The sequence below is a fragment of the Aquarana catesbeiana genome, linkage group LG13, assembly GCF_042186555.1.
Source record: "Aquarana catesbeiana isolate 2022-GZ linkage group LG13, ASM4218655v1, whole genome shotgun sequence".
NCBI classification, from domain to species: Eukaryota; Metazoa; Chordata; class Amphibia; order Anura; family Ranidae; genus Aquarana; species Aquarana catesbeiana.
This window is the reverse complement of record NC_133336.1, coordinates 52,681,316-52,700,327: the sequence shown is the minus strand read 5'-3', so window position 1 is coordinate 52,700,327 and position 19,012 is coordinate 52,681,316. Positions and strand designations below refer to the sequence as shown.

Here is a 19,012-nt window from a genome sequence, read left to right as displayed (position 1 = left end):
CATTTAACTAGACTTGTTCTGTAATGCTTAGCGTCTTTTTAATCCAATCCCTATGGAATGTGTAGATGTTGATTGCTCAAGAACAGAATGGGAGGTTTGAAAGTTGTGTAGAACTACTCTGTCCTAGTTACATAATCTTATTGTTGGTGTCAGGAAGCCTGCATAGGTATTAGTACTTCAATTTGTTGTCAAACTGCCAGGGTAGAGATATTAAAATGGCATTCTATGTGGAAGACAGATGGTGTCCCGTTCTGACGCAGACGGCCTCTTACACGCTTCTTTGTGCATGTTTTCCGGAACAATACAGCTTGATTAAAAAACTGAAAATTATCAATCCGCGGCCAGTTCTTTTCTGCAATGTACATACAGGGCGCATGGACGAACGCCATCCGATGCCTGCATCTGAGTTTCAAGACGTTAAAAGAGGGCTGGGAGAACTGCAATCTCCTTTGTTACCCAGCAATAGAAGCCTGAAGGAGGTTCTGAGCCTAAAACCTGAACAATGGATGAAAATCTCTAGACAAAAATGTTCCCAGTGTTCCAACCTTCAGAGTGTCTCTGAACGTGAAGCTGGGAAAATGCAGGTACCAGTGTTGATCTTTTCGATCTCTCTGCGAGTCCACAGAAGCTATACACACAAAGATGGATGAGAGATGTGCTGCACAGAATCATGTTGTTGCAGCTACTCCAAGTAGTAGAGATGCACCGAAATTTCAGCTGCCAGAACACATCGGGCGAAAATTATGTTAATCGGCATTTTACCGATAATGGCGCCAAAAACGCATGCGATTTTGCAGCAATTGTACCACAATTCTACTGTGCTTTTCATAGGGGATATAGATATATATTTATTTCCTTTACAGCGTGAATAACTGCACGGTGCTTGTGCTATGTAATTTGGCCCCTTCTATCACCTAAAATACCTGGCTGATACTGCCAGTTTCTTCCCTCCACTTTGTAAACTGACCATGGATTATCATGGCTGCTGAGCCCTGACACTGTGGTCAGTTTACGTGCCTCTGTCAACCACAGCTCTCCTATCCTCCTCTGTGCTCCCCCCCCCCCCCCCCGCCTGTCTGCTCTGTGTCAAGTGCCTGCCCCCTGCTCTCCTGCTGCTGAAATAACATTTAAAATCTTGTATAATCCTCTTTGTCTCCTTATGCTAGAAGCTAGATGCTCCTGTCTATGATTTAAAAAAAAAAAAAAAAAAAAAGCCTACTTTACCCGTTTACTTAATTGCCGATCACATGACCCGCCAGCTCTCTCCTCCTGATTGACGTCAGCGGGGAAAGATCAGTCTCTCCCACTGCAGCTGTCAGACAGGGAGAGCAGAGAGGCGGTGGGTCACGTGATCGGTGTTCTGAAAACAGGTTAAAAAGAGGCATTTGGTAGGAACATCTAGCAGGAGACAGAGTATTATAAAAAGTTAGCAGAGTGCGTTAACAACCACTTTAATAAAAAAAAGTCAAATGCAATTATATATTTATAATGGTCATTTTGGTTTCAGTTTTCAGCCAACTGCATTTTTGGTACTAAAATTTCTGGTGCACCTCTACCCAGAAGCAAATTAAAGTGCGATGGTCAAAACGTAAATTCATATTCAAAACTTCCACATTGTATTTCAATTCATTCTAGCCTACTTCTATTAATCGGAATGATCTTGAAGTTTGTAAACCAGGGTAGATAAAAACAGATGATTTATAAAAAAAAAAAAAAAACCCGCCCACAGTATCTATTGCATGAAGCGATGACAAGTACATCGTTTTGCACAATAGAGCCGACCTGCTGCCGTTTTTGTACTGTGGCTGGTCGGCAAGTAGTTAAATCTGATTTTTGGGACGAAACCAAAAATTCGGGGTGCACTTGGCCGAAACTGAAAATTATTATATATATATATATATATATATATATATATATATATATATATATATATATATATATATATATATATATATATATATATATATATATATATATATATACACACACACACACATACATATACACACACACACACATACATATACACATACATACATACACACACCTATATCTATCATTTTTTTTCCCCCTATATCTCTACATCTACAATTGTATTATGTTCTACTTTACACATATCATGAATTTAAATGAATATGAATTTATCACCAAGCCATTATCGGCACCTTTAGCGCAAGAGAAGCTCAAGAAAAATGCATCCCTTTAAATTCTATGTAGGCCTTCACACTGGTTCATTGCAGTTTTATTGTGGCGTTAAAAATTTTGCTTGCTGCGTTTTTGGTCAGTTTAAAAAAAAACACCCCACCACACTAAAAAAGTACCTCCCATTGAAGTTAATTGAAAACGCATCAATAACGCACCTGTGGTACATTTTTTATGTGGTTTTTGAGTCACATGACCTATGAAAAACACACCATGAGCGCAGTAAAATCTTGGTAAAATTGTGGAAAAGGGTTTTCGGCGCCATTATCGGCACCTTTTTCTCTATCAGCAAAATGCCGAAAACACTATTTTCAGCAGATAAGTTTATTTCGGCGCATCTCTAACGTGTAGTCCTTAGAAACTGAAAGTAATAAGCAGACAAGCTGCTAATCATGTAGGGCACGTGTCAAACACAAGGCCTGTGGGTCGCATCAGGCCCTCCAGGCCATTTCACGTGGCCCTCGCACTTCTACTGAAGCTGCAGCAACCCCTTGTCTTCACCCCCACCTAGCCTCAGCAGTAGGTAGTAGAGAGGATGACAGAACTCCTCCTACAGATCCTGCGCCTCTCTGTGCAGCCACAGCATCCTGCCTCTCACCACCAACCCTGTCTCCAGCTTCCCTGGTCTCAGCATTCAGCAAACTTCGGCAGCGGACTCCAGTCCTCCTCCAGACCATGAACTTTCTGCTTCCCGGCAGCAGCACAAGGTAAGGTGGGGTGCACTGTGATACAGTTCTATGCCAGCAGAAAAGGAGGGTCACATACCGTTGGTATCATCCACAAGAAACTTTATTGGAGACTGCTCATACAGAACAGCATTGCAGAGACAGGTTCTGTCTGGGCAGTCTCCAATAAAGCTTCTTGTGGATGATACCAGTGATGAGCGACCCTCCTTTTCAGACTTGCATCATCTGTTACAGGAGAGTGAGTGGGCTCTCTGCCTGTCTGCACTTGTCCTTCACAGCCTAAATCTTAAGCCATTACAGTAATAATGGAATGCAGAGGCAATTATTAGGGATGCACCAATACCTGTATGGATACTAAGCATTTGCATGAGTACCTCGTATTTGTTCAAATGCTATGATACCGGAAACCAATACCTATACCTTTGCGGTTCAATTTGAACCCATAGAAAATAAATGGGCTCAAATCGCACTGCAAAGAATTGTATGCGATTTGAACAGGTATGCGGTGCAATTCCTAACCGAATCACAGGCGGTTTCCCCCACCGCTCCTGTGTGAACACAGGCTTGTCATAGTGACTTCAGCCGGGATTTACACAGGAGTGGTGCAGGAAAACGCATGCTATTCAGACAGGAATTACACTGCATTTGGTACTCGTACTCGCTGGTAAAAAACAAAACAAAAAAAACAAACAGTATCGGTGCATACCTAGCAATTGTTTAATATGATAAAGCATAGATACATTTATATAGTCTTACAGATACAACCAATCCTTTGGGGGCAACCATAATGCATAGGCAACCCGTGATGAGGCCCACGTTCACATTGAGCCGATTTGGCGTGCAACTTGACATGTCAAATCGCACGCCAAATCAGCGGCTATTGACGGCAATGGCACCGTTCGAATCGGTGCAGCACCAACTTTGTAGTGGCGCACCGATTTCCCAAAAGTAATTCCTGTGCTACTTTTGGTGACTTCAGGGGCACAGATGCCTGTCAAATTGCCCTCAAAGTCAGACTGCATTGCCAGTTTGAAATTGTGCGAGTTCGGCTGAACTCGCAGGATTTCTGACCTGCATCCGTGTGAACGTGGCTAAATGAAGTTTGAGACCCCTGATGTAGAGAATGCAGGAAGTTGTGGAAAGAGGTGGACCACAGACAAGCAGCACTCACAACACGAATGGAGTTTTTTCAAGCAAGCTTATATTGGCTTGTCATTTCTATTGCAATGAAGGTGTTCGGAAATGAAAGTGTATGCAGTGACCATAGATTCCCATTAAATCCCCTATTGATTAACACACAACAATTCACAAGAGGATCTGTGTGTCAAGTAAAAAAAAAGTACAGGTGCTTTTTTCTTTTTGGTGCAACAATTTACATTTTAGGCTCCATAGACTTCAATGGGAACATACGAAAATTGTGAAATTATACAGTTACTACATTGAATTGCATTGATTCAGTAAAACTCACTCTGGTAAACATATGCAAATTTCTGACTTTAGCACACTTGGAGTGCTTACTGGAAAACATTAAAATCGATCCACCCAGTACTGCCTGCTATTGTCTGTCTGGCTTATTTTCATCCAACCTGCTTACGCTTTGGAATGCTGCTGCAAAACAAACCAAAACAATAACATAAATTGCCATAACAAACGCTAATCAGCCACATAACCCAAGAAGCGCAATGTTAAGTACCATACAGCTATAAATAGATCACTGTAAGTGCCGGTTATTTTAAGTGATCATCTCAAAGTGGCAAGTGATGAAAACATTAACACTTCTTGATCACAGAAACGCAATTGTTACACAAATACAGGAACATATTAAACAAAAAAAAAAAATACCAGTAATAATAAAAAACACAGGCAAGATGGGAGCTAGACACAGTTGCAGAACTTCCAGTGACATATGGAATAAAGGGACTTGTAATACACAAGAAGCAGTAAACAAATCTAAACAAAATCAAAAAGAAATGAAAACACAAGCAGAGGATTTACATAACCCACAATCCTTCACGAATCAAACCATACTGCATACCCAAAATAGGCTTTAAGGGTCCATTCACACTGGAAGATGTATGTTATGATGTAAACTGAAGTCAAAATTTAACAGGGACAGATTTATCTAGGGGGTCCTGTATTTTCTTATTTGTCGGATGGTCTCTTAATTGTTTGTTCGCAATTGTATTTTGTGTAAACAACCATAGGCGGTGATGAGAATTGTCTATTTGGTTGCAAAACTCTAAATAAAAAAATAACAAAAAATAAACAAACACACAGAGAGGCAATTTACACAGCCAACACATAATCCAAACTAAAATACATGTAAAAAATGGGGATGACGGGTGGTAAAAATAGGCAACTGTGCTAGACAGTTTTACACAAGCTGCAGCAAAAATCATACCCTCCTATCGTGTTCGCCAAACCCATTCAAGCAGTGATGCAGGTTTTAAGGATTCCCAGCCACCTGCCCCACCATGGATCGCTTTTCAAAGGGGCAACATGGGCTGCTGCAAGTGCGAACAAGCCCCAAAGCCAGCCATAGACGGTTCGAATCTCGGCTGGTTCAACAGGGAGCGGCCGAGATTCAAACCTTGCATGGGCAACCTGATTGTACACACACGTTGCTCGATCGATCAACTTGGGTACAACCAGCCTGTTGGATTGTTCAGGCGATTATTGCCAGTGGCTATATCTGCTAGCAATAATCATTGTATGTTCTCCCAAAAGGGACGATTCCCCCCACCCCTCCCCGTTACAAGAACACAATAACTCCACGAGCGATTCCCCCTATAACAGTGATTGTGTTAAGGGGGAAATCAAGAGATTTTTTTTTCCTAAAACCGAATCGCACCATCTATGGCCGGCTTTAATGTACAGATTCAATGTTCCTACTGTATATTTTGTCAATTGAATGGAAATTGTCAATATTCTTTGAGAAAAGAAAAGTTTAAATTTCTGCCCATTATCATAGCCTACTGCTGATAAATGCTGAATTAATTCAAGATAAACTGCTATACATAATGAAATACTCCACTATGAAAACTGAAACCCATGTTCCCTGGTTCCACTGCCTGTTTGTTGCCTTCTAGGTGAGACATTGAATACTTGAGGATGAAGGTCCGGAACACAGAAGACCTGAACGCCAATGGCCTAAAATGTCAGTACCAACTGGTACAAGGTTTGGCCCGTGTATCTGCAGCAGGACTGAGTACTGCACCTCTCCCTACGCAGTCCACTAAAACACCAGGAGCAATGCACTGTAGATGGCTGGCCCCTGTGCGCACAAAGAAATACATCCCCACAATACTGAACTCAATAGTCAAGTATAATACACAGATACATTATTAGAAAATAAACCAACTAAACACAAAATTGCTTTCTTATTCTCTGTTCATGTCATTCACCTAGACACAAATCTTTGCTGAATTTGCAAAGAGAACAATACCATTTTCATGGTAACTTTAAGGTAGAACTACCATAAATGCAAAAACTCCCCCCCCCCCCCCACCATTTTGGATAGCATAAGGGAAGGTTATAACTGCTGGCAAGGTTTTTTTTTTATGCCATCTGTGTCCTATTGGAAATATTTCCCTTCACCTCCTCTCTTATAGCCACATACTTGTTACCAGAACTGGTGCCTCTAGTCCTTGATTTCTGTTCTGATGACAACTCAAAATTTGAGATATTCTTTCACTTAGTGATAAACAGTAACAAGGACAAAGAGAAGAGGGTGAATCTCCTTTAAAGCAGAGTTCCACCCAAAAGTGGAACTTCCTTTCCCTTTAAAGCGGGGGTCCACCTATCTATCATTTTTTTTTTTTTTTAGTTCATTCACAAACTTTTCTTCTCAGCATTACATATTCACATATTGTGTGTAATATGTCCGCCTGTGTCAGATTTTGTCGGAAAGAATAACTTATATTATTCACTGCAGGCGGTTTCCATCTTCATTGTGGGCATTTGAAGCCCACAAGCATTTATTTCCTGGATGTGGTGAATGCTGTGCTCCCAGCATTCCCTGCTCGTTCCCGCACATGCTCAGTGGCATCCTGGGAAGCCTGAGACTAGCTCCCAGGAGTCTGGGAGAGGCTAGAAACACGCCTACTCCCACGGGAGGAGAACCAGGAAGTGCAAAGAAGAATAGAGAAATAAAAGGTAATTACGGCGATTTAAATTTTTTTAAACGGCGTGTCAACATCTAGGCAAGGAAGAGAATACATACAGATATTGTTCAAAATTTGGGTGGAACCCCGCTTTAAGGTCTTCTTCCCGTCTCCTGTTTGTGAAACTGAGCTTTTGGGGAGGGGGTGGGGGGGGAGCAGGTACCCGAATTTGACAGGTACCTGCTCCCACTTCCATTCCAGTCACCTAGGCGGATGAAGAAGCTCTCCCTCTCGAAGTCCTAGAAGACTTCAGGGCCAGTCACAGACCGCAGCACCGATCACGCATGCGCAGTGGCACCCAGCTGTGAAGCCGCAAGCTGTCACAGTCGGGTGCTCACAGTAGAGATGGTGCCGCCGCTGAGGACACGGTGAGAACATGGCTGCAGGGAGTACACCGCTGGATCGTGGGACAAGTGAGTGGCTATTTAAAGTCAGCAGCTACACTTTTTGTAGCTGCTGACTTTTAATAAACAAATGACTGGAACTCCGCTTTAACAAGGACACAGACATCAATAAAAATCCAACAGGTTCTAATCCCTCTCCACTCTATCAGTCTAGGATTCTGACGTCATCAAGACCATAGCAGGGTCCATAGCTGTGCCCTGGACACGAGGACCCCGAGGGACAGCCCACGGCCGGATCATGGGATAGTGCCACTTGGCGTTTTACCTCAACCATGGCACTACCTGTCTGGAGTTTGCATGTTCTTTCTGTGTCTGCGTGTGTTTCCTCCGGGTACTCCGGTTTCCTCCCACACTCCATAGACATGGTGGTAGGCCAATTGGCTCCAGTATGTGTAGTTATGAATGTGAGTTAGGGACCTTAGAGATTGTAAGCTCCTTGAGGGCAGGGACTGATGTGAATGTATACGGTAATACATATGTAAAGAGCTGCATAAATTGATGGCGCTATGCAAGTACCTGAAATAAAACAAATGTTATTGCCCGGAGTAGGGCTTTAAGGCAAACCTGCCAAGACTGAAGTACATGGGACACATCACATACCACCCTGCTATTATGATGACAACTTGGCCTTTCATAGTCTGAGTTCCTGACCCAACACAGGTATACAGAACAGGATCAGTCACAAGTAATTCATCTGCATGCTAGTTTCGGGTCAGGGCCTAAAAAAGTCAGCCGTTCAACATAACAGCAAGACAACTAACATTTTCAAAAAAGGGGCTTCAGCTTCGGCAACCACCATGTTTCTTCCATAGGTTAATACTAGTTACCAACAATTCTGAAAGCTGCAATGAGAATTAAAGGGCTTGTAAAGGCAGAAGGTTTTTAATCTGAAGGCTGCATTTACACCTGAGCGTTTCATTTTCAGGCAGAAAGTTGCACGTTTTTACCACGATTTTGTACAGGTCAAAAGGTCACTACCAATGTAAAAAAACAAAAAATGCCTGTAATCTGCCCAAAAACAAGCTCATGTACTGTACTTTTTTGAGCTTCAGGCCTTTTGCTTCAGGTGACAAAACGCTCAGATGTGAACAGGTGCCATTGAAATGAATAGGAATTTTGCTTGTTGGGCGTTTTCAGGCATTTTTTCGGGGTGTTTTACGAGCTGAAAACGCTCAGGTGTGAACGCAGCTTAAATGCATTCTATACGTTAAGATAAAAAGCCTTCTGTGTGCAGCAGCCTCCCTCGTCCCCCTAATACTTACTGGAGCCCTGTCTCTGTCCAGCGACGTCCACGAGTGTCTCGGCCGTCCGGGACTCTCCCTCCTGATTGGCTGAGACACAGCAACAGTGCCAGTGGCTACCGCTGCTGTCAAAGTCAGTTAGCCAACCAGGAGAGAGAGAGAGAGGGCGGGGCCAAACCACAGCTCCGTGTCCGAAAGGACACACGTAGCTGCAGCTCAGCTGGGATGCCCCCCATAGCAAGGTGCTTGCTGTGGGGGCACTCGACAGGAGGCTGGGGCCAGGAGCACCGAGGAGGATCGGGGGTGCTCTGTGCAAAACCACTGCACAGAGTAGGTAAGTATAACTTATTTTTATATATAAAAAAACAAAACAAAGACTTCACAATCACTTTAACCACTTGTCGACCAGCCACTGTAGTTGAACTACGGCAGAATGGCATGGCTGGGCGAAGCGACGTTATGTTATGTTGCTTCGCCCTGTGGCTACTAGGGGCACGCGCGCCGCCGGAGGCTCGCCCCCAGAGCCGATGCGAGTGCCCAGCGGTCACGATCACTGCCGGGCTCCCGCGATCGCGGCTGACACGCGGAGAACCAGGTTCTGTGTGTTTAAACACACAGTTTCCGGTTCTCTGAGGGGAGAAGAGACAGATCGTCTGTTCATACAGCAATCTGTCATCTCCCCTACACAGTCCCCTCCCCCCTTCAGTTAGAATCACCTCCCAGGGAACACAATTAACCCCTTGATCGCCCTCCGAGTGTTAAACCCTTCCCTGCCAGTGACATTTTTACAGTAATCAATGCATTTTTAAAGCACTGATCGCTGTATAAATACCAATGGTCCCAAAAATGTGTCAAAATTATCCGATGTGTCCGCCATAATGTCGCAGTCACGAAAAAAAAAAAAAAAATCGCTGATCGCCATTACTAGTAAAAAAAATAAATAAAAATGCCATAAAACTATCCCCTATTTTGTAGACGCTATAACTTTTGCGCAAACCAATCAATATACGCTTATTGCGATTTTTTTTTTACCAAAAATATGTAGAAGAAAACATATCGGCCTAAACTGAGGAAAAAAAATTTTTTTTTATTTATTTTTTGGGGGGGATATTTACTATAGCAAAAAGGAAAAAATATTGCTTTTTTTTTTTTTTTTTTTTCAAAATTGTCGCTCTTTTTTTGTTTATAGTGCAAAAAATAAAAACCCGCAGAGTTGATCAAATACCACCAAAAGAAAGCTCTATTTGTGGGGGGAAAAAAAGGACGTCAATTTTGTTTGGGTGCAACGTCACACAACCACGCAATTGTCAGTTAAAGCGACACAGTGCCGAATTGCAAAAAGTGCTGTGGTCAGGAAGTGGGTAAAATCTTCCGGGGTTGAAGTGGTTAATACCTACTAAAGCAGCACTATTGGTGGTCATACGCACCTCGCTAAATGGTCAATCTTTTCCCATAGGAATAATCAATCTATAGAGAACAGCCCATTGGATCAATATACCCAACACAGGGAAGTGGATTTAGATCAACAGTCAGTACGATCACAAGTCATCCATCGCTGTTTACACCATGCTTCCAATTAAAGCAAAACCACTGATAATATTCCGCCCTGGCTGATTGACTCAATGTAATCTAATCCAATAGAAAAAGGAGTCCAATTCAAAGGGAAGTTATGGCTATTCGATTGAATGGCACATGGATCAGATTAAAAAGAAAGCAAAAAAAAAAAAAAAAAGGGAGAGGGCGTCCAGACCGAGAGAAACAGGACTTACACGGAAATCAGACATATGTTTGAAACGCTACCTCAAGAATTTATTTCAAGTTAGGTTACCTATGCACAAGCAATGGAATGCACTATGTTTGTTATTTGTATGACTCAAATTTGTAGACCAGGCTGCCTGATGTCAGGCAACTGGCATTGTTCCTGTTTTTTTCTGTTTAAACACGTGTTAAAACAATAAAAACTTATTGAACCTAAAAAAAAAAGGGAGAGGAGTATACAACAAATCACAGAACAGGTACAAAATTAAGAGAGTCCAAAAAACAAACAAAAAAAAAAAAAAAGAGAAAAAAAAACACAATACAATCTCTAGTCCCGGCTCTCCCAACCATTCATTTTGTACCATACAGTGAAAGAACAACCACCACAAACTTTCCCCGTGTTCAGACTGGTTGAAGCAGGCTTGCAGTAGCCATCACAGTACAACTCACATTATCACCCCCGACTAATAGAAGTTTTAAGACGTTCAGCCAACGAATATTTAAAAAAAGTAGGAGTAGAAACTTAAAAAATTCAAGAACACTTTTTCTTGCATTAGCTACCAATAAACCAGCCAGCAAATGAGTTAAAAGAACTACGAAGGGAGTCTATAATTCATTACGCACCAAAAATAAAAAGAAATCCATACTGGATAACAAATGCTACATCCAAGATCCTTGGTGAAAGTTGTTGGATGACCTCCCTGTGTCAATCCTTTGCCCTCCATGTAATGGTCTTACCTTGTTCAGGATGACCTTATCTTTTATTCTGTTACAAGATTTTGAAGCATGTTTATCACAAGGCTGGCTCTTGTCCTTGGGTTTGTTTATAAGGCTCTGCAGGATCATGGTGAAATAATTCTTCATGTGTAGGTCAGTTGTTCTAGGAGTGCATTTATAAAAGGTCCCAAACCAAAAAACAGCCCTGTAACAGAACTTGTACTGCGATCCTCCTGCCTCTTAGACTGCTGGTATCTGGCGCTGGCTGCAGCTATGCACACTGATAAGGAGCACAGAGGACAAAAAGCAGGCCATGGATATGACAGCTTGATGATACGGTGGATTATGGTTCGCCTAATTAGGCAAACAAGTGTTAGCACAGAGATGTATTGGAAATTGCTTGGCTCGGACAACACATGGGGTGGAAAGTCATCCAAAACAAAACAACCTGCATTGCTTACTGGTTTATAAAGTACACAAGGACATCACTAACAGGAATTCATAGTACGGCAACAGTCTCAAAATAGAATTAAAAATAAAGCTTCAAGAGAACCAGTCATAACTCGACCTAAACAGGAACCCAAATATTTAATCTCAAAATAGAATTGTAAACTTTATTAGCTGCCCCTTCAGTTAGTCTGGCACTAAATTATACAGTGAAGATGGCATTACTATTTACCTAAGGGATTGGATGCACAAGTGTTTACTTAAAGTGTTACTAAACCCACAACAGTAGGATCAGTCTGTACTATATGCAGTAAAGCATGCTTGTTATACGCACTGTGGAACCTCATCCTGCGCAATGTGTAAAAAGGCTGTTTGATCCTGTCTTCTCTGATCCTCCACTTTTAGCCCTCATGCACACAGGCTGTTAAAAAAACGTTATGAAAACGCCAGTATTTTAGCAGTGACTTTTTTCAGCTTTTTTCAGCGTTTTTGTAATAGCGTTTTTTAGCGTTTTTGAGCGTTTTTCCGCCTTAGCGTTTTTGAGCGTTTTTTTTTTTTCAAATTTTTTTTTTTTTTTTTTTTTCAATGGATCAAAAACGCTAAAAAACATTGGTGAATGACGTTTTTGAGCGTTTTTGAGCGTTTTTCAGCGTTAGAGCGTTTTTACAGCTGAAAAACGTCTCTCAGAACCCACTGGTCCTGGGTTTTTTTTACAGCTTAAAAACGCCTATGCCACTTGCAGCTCAAAAACGCCTAGGTGGGCATGAAGCCATAGACTAACATAGACAGGCCTTTTTAAGCTGCAAAAAAAGCTCAAAAAAGCAGCTGTAAAAACGTCCGTGTGCATGAGGACTTACTGTCTACGAGCCATCTGCTAATAGTAGAAAGTCTTGGGGGCACTATGCACATGATCAGTTTGGTGTGTATTGCTAGAGAGGAGTTGTTTTTTGGGAGGGTGCATGTGATCTGAACAGGGCCAATCAGAACTGTCCAGACAGAAGAAGGTCAGGGGTCCTGCAGCCTCATAGGACAGTCAGAGGAGAATGAAAACTCCTACTACAAGCTTTAACTAGACACTGATAGAAGTCACAAGACGGATATATGCTGCTGATGAAAAAAGGTGTTTGGTGGTGTATATTTACTAAAACCTTTGCATTTCCATGTTTTGTGTACTGCGGGAGACCAGGTATAGTAAATGCAGGATGCTGGGTTTAGTAACATCATAGCATGTCTATCTGTAATTCAGCACAACCAGTTTGTGATCAAGGTGCCCCTTGTGCCGGGCAGATCATGAACCTCTACTGCAGCACTATTTATTCAGTTAACAGACTGGGGGTGTATTTTAGATCAATTTAACCACTTCAGCCCCAGAAGATTTGACCCCCTTCCTGACCAGAGCACTTTTTGCGATTAGGCACTGTCGCTTTAACTGACAATTGCGCAGTCGTGTGACGTTGCACCCAAACAAAATTGACGTCATTTTTTTCCCACAAATAGAGCTTTCTTTTGGTGGTATTTGATCACCTCTGCAGTTTCTATTTTTTGCGCTATAAACAAAAAAAAACCAAAAAAAAAGAAGAGCGACAATTTTGAAAAAAAAAAAACAAAAAAAAAACATTTTTTACTTTTTGCTATAATAAATACCCCCCCCCCCCCAAAAAAAAATATAAAAAAAACTAAATTTTTTCCTCAGTTTAAGCCGTTATGTATTCTTCTACATTTTTTTTTTTTTTTTTAAATATCGCAATAAGTGTATATTGATTGGTTCGCGAAAAAGTTATAGCTTCTACAAACTAGGGGATAGATTTATGGCATTTTTATTTTTTTTATTTTTTTTTTTATTAGTAATGACGGCGATTTGCGATTTTTATCATGACTGAGACATTATGGAGGACACATCGGACACTTCTGACACTATTTTGGGACCATTGTCTTTTATACAGCAATCAGTGCTATAACGATGCACTGATTACTGTGTAAATGACACTGGCAGGGAAGGAGTTAAACACTAGGTTCATATCGCTTAAAAGATCTTTTTGAAACATTTATTGGTTAAGAGCAGGCCTACCCCTTCTTCAGGGCTTGAACAGTGTTAAACAGTATTAAAACCTGATGAGATGCAACAGAAGACCTGTGTTAGGTCTTGATAAAGTCTGTCATCTCTTAACGGCACTATGAATTGCTGGCTTGGATTATAAAGATCAAGTTTGGGAAAATATAATATAAACACCCTATAGCTTGCTTATGTATTAAAAAGTCACGAAATCATTTTATAACAATGTAATCTTGGGGAGCTCAGGGTGCGCTTCAGCTATGTCAAAATAGTAGCGTATCTGAAGCCACATACAGTAAGGCAGTGATGGTGAACCTTGGCACCCCAGGTGTTTTGGAACTACATTTCCCATGATGCTCATGCACTCTGCAGTGTAGTTGAGCATCTTGGGAAATGTAGTTTCAAAACATCTGGGGTGCCAAGGTTCACCATCACTGCAGTAGGGGGAATGGAAACCATGTCACATTTTTACTGCTGGGTCCCTGCCGAAGATATTTACCCTTTCCATTGGTCTTGGTGACCATTCTCACTGGAACTGAATGCGAGAGAAACAGGGGCGGATCCAGGGGGGGGCAACGGGGCAATTGCCCCCTCCGAGAATGCGGGTGAGTGAGAGAGCCGGTGGTTAGATCCGCGGGTGAGAGAGCTGGCAGGTGGCACTGCGGGTGAGAGAGCCGGCGGGCGGCTCCGTAAGTGAGAGAGCCACCGGGCGGCTCCGTAAGTGAGAGAGCCACCGGGCGGCTCCGTAAGTGAGAGAGCCACCGGGCGGCTCCGTAAGTGAGAGAGCCACCGGGCGGCTCCGTAAGTGAGAGAGCCACCGGGCGGCTCCGTAAGTGAGAGAGCCACCGGGCGGCTCCGTAAGTGAGAGAGCCACCGGGCGGCTCCGTAAGTGAGAGAGCCACCGGGCGGCTCCGTAAGTGAGAGAGCCACCGGGCGGCTCCGTAAGTGAGAGAGCCACCGGGCGGCTCCGTAAGTGAGGGAGCCACCGGGCGGCTCAGTTTGTGAGGGAGCCACCGGGCGGCTCAGTTTGTGAGATGTGCCGCTCGATGTGTTTGCGGGCTGCTGGTCAATCAGAGAGCCGGCGGGCGGGGAAGCAGAGAGATTACATCATCTCTCACCGCCCGGCGCCCACCCTGCATCCCTGCAGTTCCCCCCTCACCGTGCAGGCAGCTGCGGCAGCAGAGAGATTACATCATCTCTCTGCTGCCTGACTCTGGGACACAAGAGACCACCTTAGCAGGAAAGTGACACAGCAAGTGACTGGCAGGTGACGTGGCAAGTGACAATCCGTATTTGGTGGCAGGCGATGGGGCAAGTGACAATCTGCATCTGGTGACAGGCGACGTGGCAAGTGACAATCTGCATCTGGTGACAGGCGACGTGGCAAGTGACATGGCAAGTGACAATCTGCATCTGGTGACAGGTGACGTGGCAAGTGACACAGTCAGGGCTCCCACTGATTCTGCATTATGGTGAGTTAAACTATTTAATTTTTTAGAACAATGTAATAATAGTAATAATGCGCTTCAATCATTCTGACACCATAACAACCATGGTGCCGTGATGATTGAAGTGCCAACACCAGCCATTTCCCCGATAGATGTACCCCAAAAAAATATATTTTCTGGCAGTGCCCCTCCCGAGACTAGACTCTGGATCCGCCCCTGGAGGGAAATTTTTATTTCAAATAGTCACAGGAAAAGGAACAGAGGGGAAAACCTCCAAAATGTGGACACTTGTTCTGGTGGCAACTAAGAGGAGATTTAAACTCATTTTGCTGGAGATATTTACCAACTTAGTTTGCCCTGGTGACCACTCTCTCCAAGACTGAATTTAAAGCTAAATCCAAAATGTTTTAATTTGTCAATGAAACCAGAAAAGAGGGATGACCCTCCAATGCCAACACAACAAAGGCAAGATTCCTCATGTTTTACTGTTGTAGCTATAATACAGGGAAGAAAAGGAACAAATTCCCAGTGGAGGAAGAAAATGGGGCGGGGGACCCTTCTTCCATGCTATAACCAAAATATAAAAAAACCTGGGGAAAAAAAAAACCTAGTTTCAATGTGATTATTCTGAATGCCTAGCTACAAGAACAGCAGGAGTATGTGGCCTGCAAGGGTTTATTCATCAAGATACAAATCTTTCGCCAGGCAATACATTTCTATACATGCATTCTAACTGGGCTTTTAACAGTTCATCTAAAACTGCCCTTTAAAGCTATTCTGGTTTTAAGCCTGTAAACAAGGTCCCAATAGATGCTGACATGCAGCATTCCCTTAAAGGGCAAGTTCAACTTTTCATGAAAAATTAAGAGGTGATCCAAGTCCAAATATCTTAGCCACCCCTCCATACCCCGCTGCACATATCGGCCATGATGACCCATACTGCCAGTGTGGCCGTTTGTTTCCATCCTAATGCTCACAGCGGCCAGTGCTCATTGGTCACCGCAACCACTGACCAATGAGAAGCGGTTCTTTCTTCTGGGACACCATGTGTGAAGATGAAGTCTCAGAAGTGCTTCCCATTGATCAGCGTGGTTACGTGCCTTTGCTGACCAATGAGAATTTGCCAATGTGGAAATTATGGCTACTCACTCGGGGGCTGTGTATTGTGGTGTACTGTATATGGACCACCATAAAATCGACAGCAGAGTGCATCATGGTTACTATACGGAGCAGCTGTCTGGAAGGATGGCCGGGATATTTGGAGTTAGTTCACCTTCCCATTTTTTGTGAAAAGGTGAACTTGCCATTAAATGATTTCTCCTGGAACCCTTTAACTTGGGCTGTGTCACTACCACACTAAGTGCCGGGGGATTTTAGGAAGGTGGAAAAGGTATGTGCATTCTTTACTAGTGCCCCTTCACTAGTTTTTTGTTGTTACATGAAAGATTTCATTATACATATTAGGAGGGCGTGTAAGACGTACACTATCGGCCCAGCTGTGAAAACATTCAGGGCTTTCTGCTGACTTCAGGGACCAGTATTCCAATCTGACCTCTGGTACAGATGTATATCTGATACTGGCCGGTAGATCTCGGTATATTTCCCCTCTGCATTCAATAGCATGACTGCACTAGACAATAATGCGATGAGACAGCTCCAGGAAGGAAGAGGGGAGGTGTGGCACTGCGGCCTAACAAAACATTCAACCTTTGTGTAGAGAATCTATAGATTCTGCTCGAAACTGTATTGCTGTGGTGCTCAGACATTATTCTTAAGAAAACTTCTTTATAACTCATCGGGAAGATATGCTTATTACTTTGGAGACGTACTTTGCTTAATACATAATACCCATAAATGTTTTCCTCTTCAGGGAGAATAAATACACAAATGAAATATCTGTATGGCAATGGATTTACCACACAACTAATTTCTGAAAAATATGCAACTAGAGATTCTATACATGGCAGCTTCCATCGGAGACATCCCACATATTTTGCTTTGATGACAAATGGCCGTTAAAATCATCTTCTGTGGTCAATTAAATTTTGATCAAGCTTTATTTTTCGTCATGGGAAACTGTACACATGGACTGGCTTAGCAACGCAAGTTAATTTTCCTGAGAACCTTAGACATCGACAGGCGCCAATAACAAGAGCCAAAATGCATTACTGAACACTGCCATTAACAATGTTGACTTTTAGCTTTGGTTCACACTAGAATGCGGTGCGGGAAATCCGCAATCTATGCACATTTCTCACATTGCATTCAAATTGCACTGCCCTTGTGATCTATTGGTGCAATCTTACTGACACCCCAACCACAGGTTGCAAATTCAGTGAGTTAGCCTGCACTGAATTGCATGTTACATAATGACCATGCAATCTGGTTGCATTCCCAAAATTGTTGCATTTACAATTTTAGTGCAGACACAGTTGTAACGAAACGTTCCACACTCCGCTTGAGTGCTTTCGTCATATACTGTTTCCTTCCAGTCTGAATATAGATATCAGATATTCCAACCGCCAACAACCAGAACACAAGACAATACTCGTTTGGTTGCTGAACATGGACTGTTTATTGAAAACACAGGTAATACTCTGGACAATCCCCCCACCTTTGCATTCTAGGTGGGGTAGACTGTCCAATCAGCAGTGGGAGCTGTTTGAGGAATTCGCCGCCAGCAATCTCACAGCTAATCTACATACACATCCCATAATATCCAAGGCAGACAGACACAATAGAACATTGGAATACAGCCACACCCCAAACAGCAAAGACCATCATGGCCTCCTTAATAATGTTCTTTTGCATTACATAACAGAATATCTTTCCAAATGCTTGTAGCTCCCTCAAATGCCAGGGCCCATAGTTGGTAGGCAAGAGGCTAACCTCTGTCCCGGGTGAGCCTGTCACACCAGTGTAATTTGAGCCATTCAAAATTAATGGACTCAAATCACATCGAACTGAATCGCATGCACGTTTTACAGGAATGTGGTGTGGTTCCAGTGCGATTCATAGTGTCATGCTAGGGTTAAAGTGGAACTAAACTGTATCTGAGCAGCACAAGCTGAAAATGTAAAGCGGTGTTCCACCCGTCCATCTGATCAGGTGCAGGCGCCACCATTCTAACTAAGGGAAACCGGCAGTGGAGCCTTGCAGCTTCACTGCCCTTTCCTACTGTGCATGCACGAGTCACTTTGTGAATGGCCAGCTTGTCTTATGGGACACACACAGGTCCCAGAAGACAGCGGGGGGGGGGGCTCGTCACAGAAAAGGATATGACGTCCTGCGCCGTGGCCCGGATGGATCGGAAGTACACCAAGTCATAAAAAGGTAGGAAGGAAAAAAAATATATATAATTTTTAAATATCCAAAAACAAGGGGTGGTCTTTCATTTAAGACCACCTCTCAAAAGTGGGCGGAACTCTGCTTTAATTCACTTTTAATATTCAAAGCAAACTCGCCCATCCATCCATATCTCAATGCTTTATTCTGTTGAGACCCCCCCGTCCTCACGCCAGCATTTTTAGCCAACGGCCATCTTGAGCAAGGGCAGATGATTCATGGAGCATTCACTCACTGGGCAGGCGTTCAGGCAGGAAGGTGAGCTCATTGGATGTATGACATAATTTTGGCCTGGGCCAGAAACCAGGAAGCAATTGTCCCGAGAAGCAAAATCTCCCCAGTGGGGTCACAGAACAACAGCCCTGACAGATGTTCTAACGCTTTCCCACTATTCCAAACGCAAAGTTTTAGTTGGACTCTAATATGTAGATAAACTGCAGTAATTAGGTATTCAAGGTAGGTACAAAATAGATGGTGATGCCTACTGATGGGGACCCAAGCTGCTCAACAGCTAAGATTGAGTTCAAAACTGAGTTTATAGATTAGAC

The 19,012-nt window shown here is 43.0% G+C and overlaps 1 protein-coding gene across 9 annotated transcripts in view; it reads right to left on the bottom strand.

The window, feature by feature from the left end:
• The window catches only part of PPP1R13B (protein phosphatase 1 regulatory subunit 13B), a 173,329-nt gene that overhangs the window by 121,751 nt on the left and 32,566 nt on the right, over positions 1-19,012 (bottom strand). For 2 of the 9 annotated variants that reach the window (XM_073609861.1, XM_073609856.1), the window contains exon 1: positions 11,193-11,481. The exons of 1 other annotated variant lie outside the window; for it this stretch is intronic. In XM_073609861.1, coding sequence (XP_073465962.1) covers positions 11,193-11,318 — 126 coding nt within the window. In that variant the 5' untranslated portion in view covers positions 11,319-11,481. Of the gene's footprint in view, positions 1-4,356; positions 4,472-11,192; positions 11,642-19,012 lie in introns of those variants that run through there. 6 more of the 9 variants (XM_073609857.1, XM_073609855.1, XM_073609858.1 and 3 more) reach the window with 6 other exon arrangements.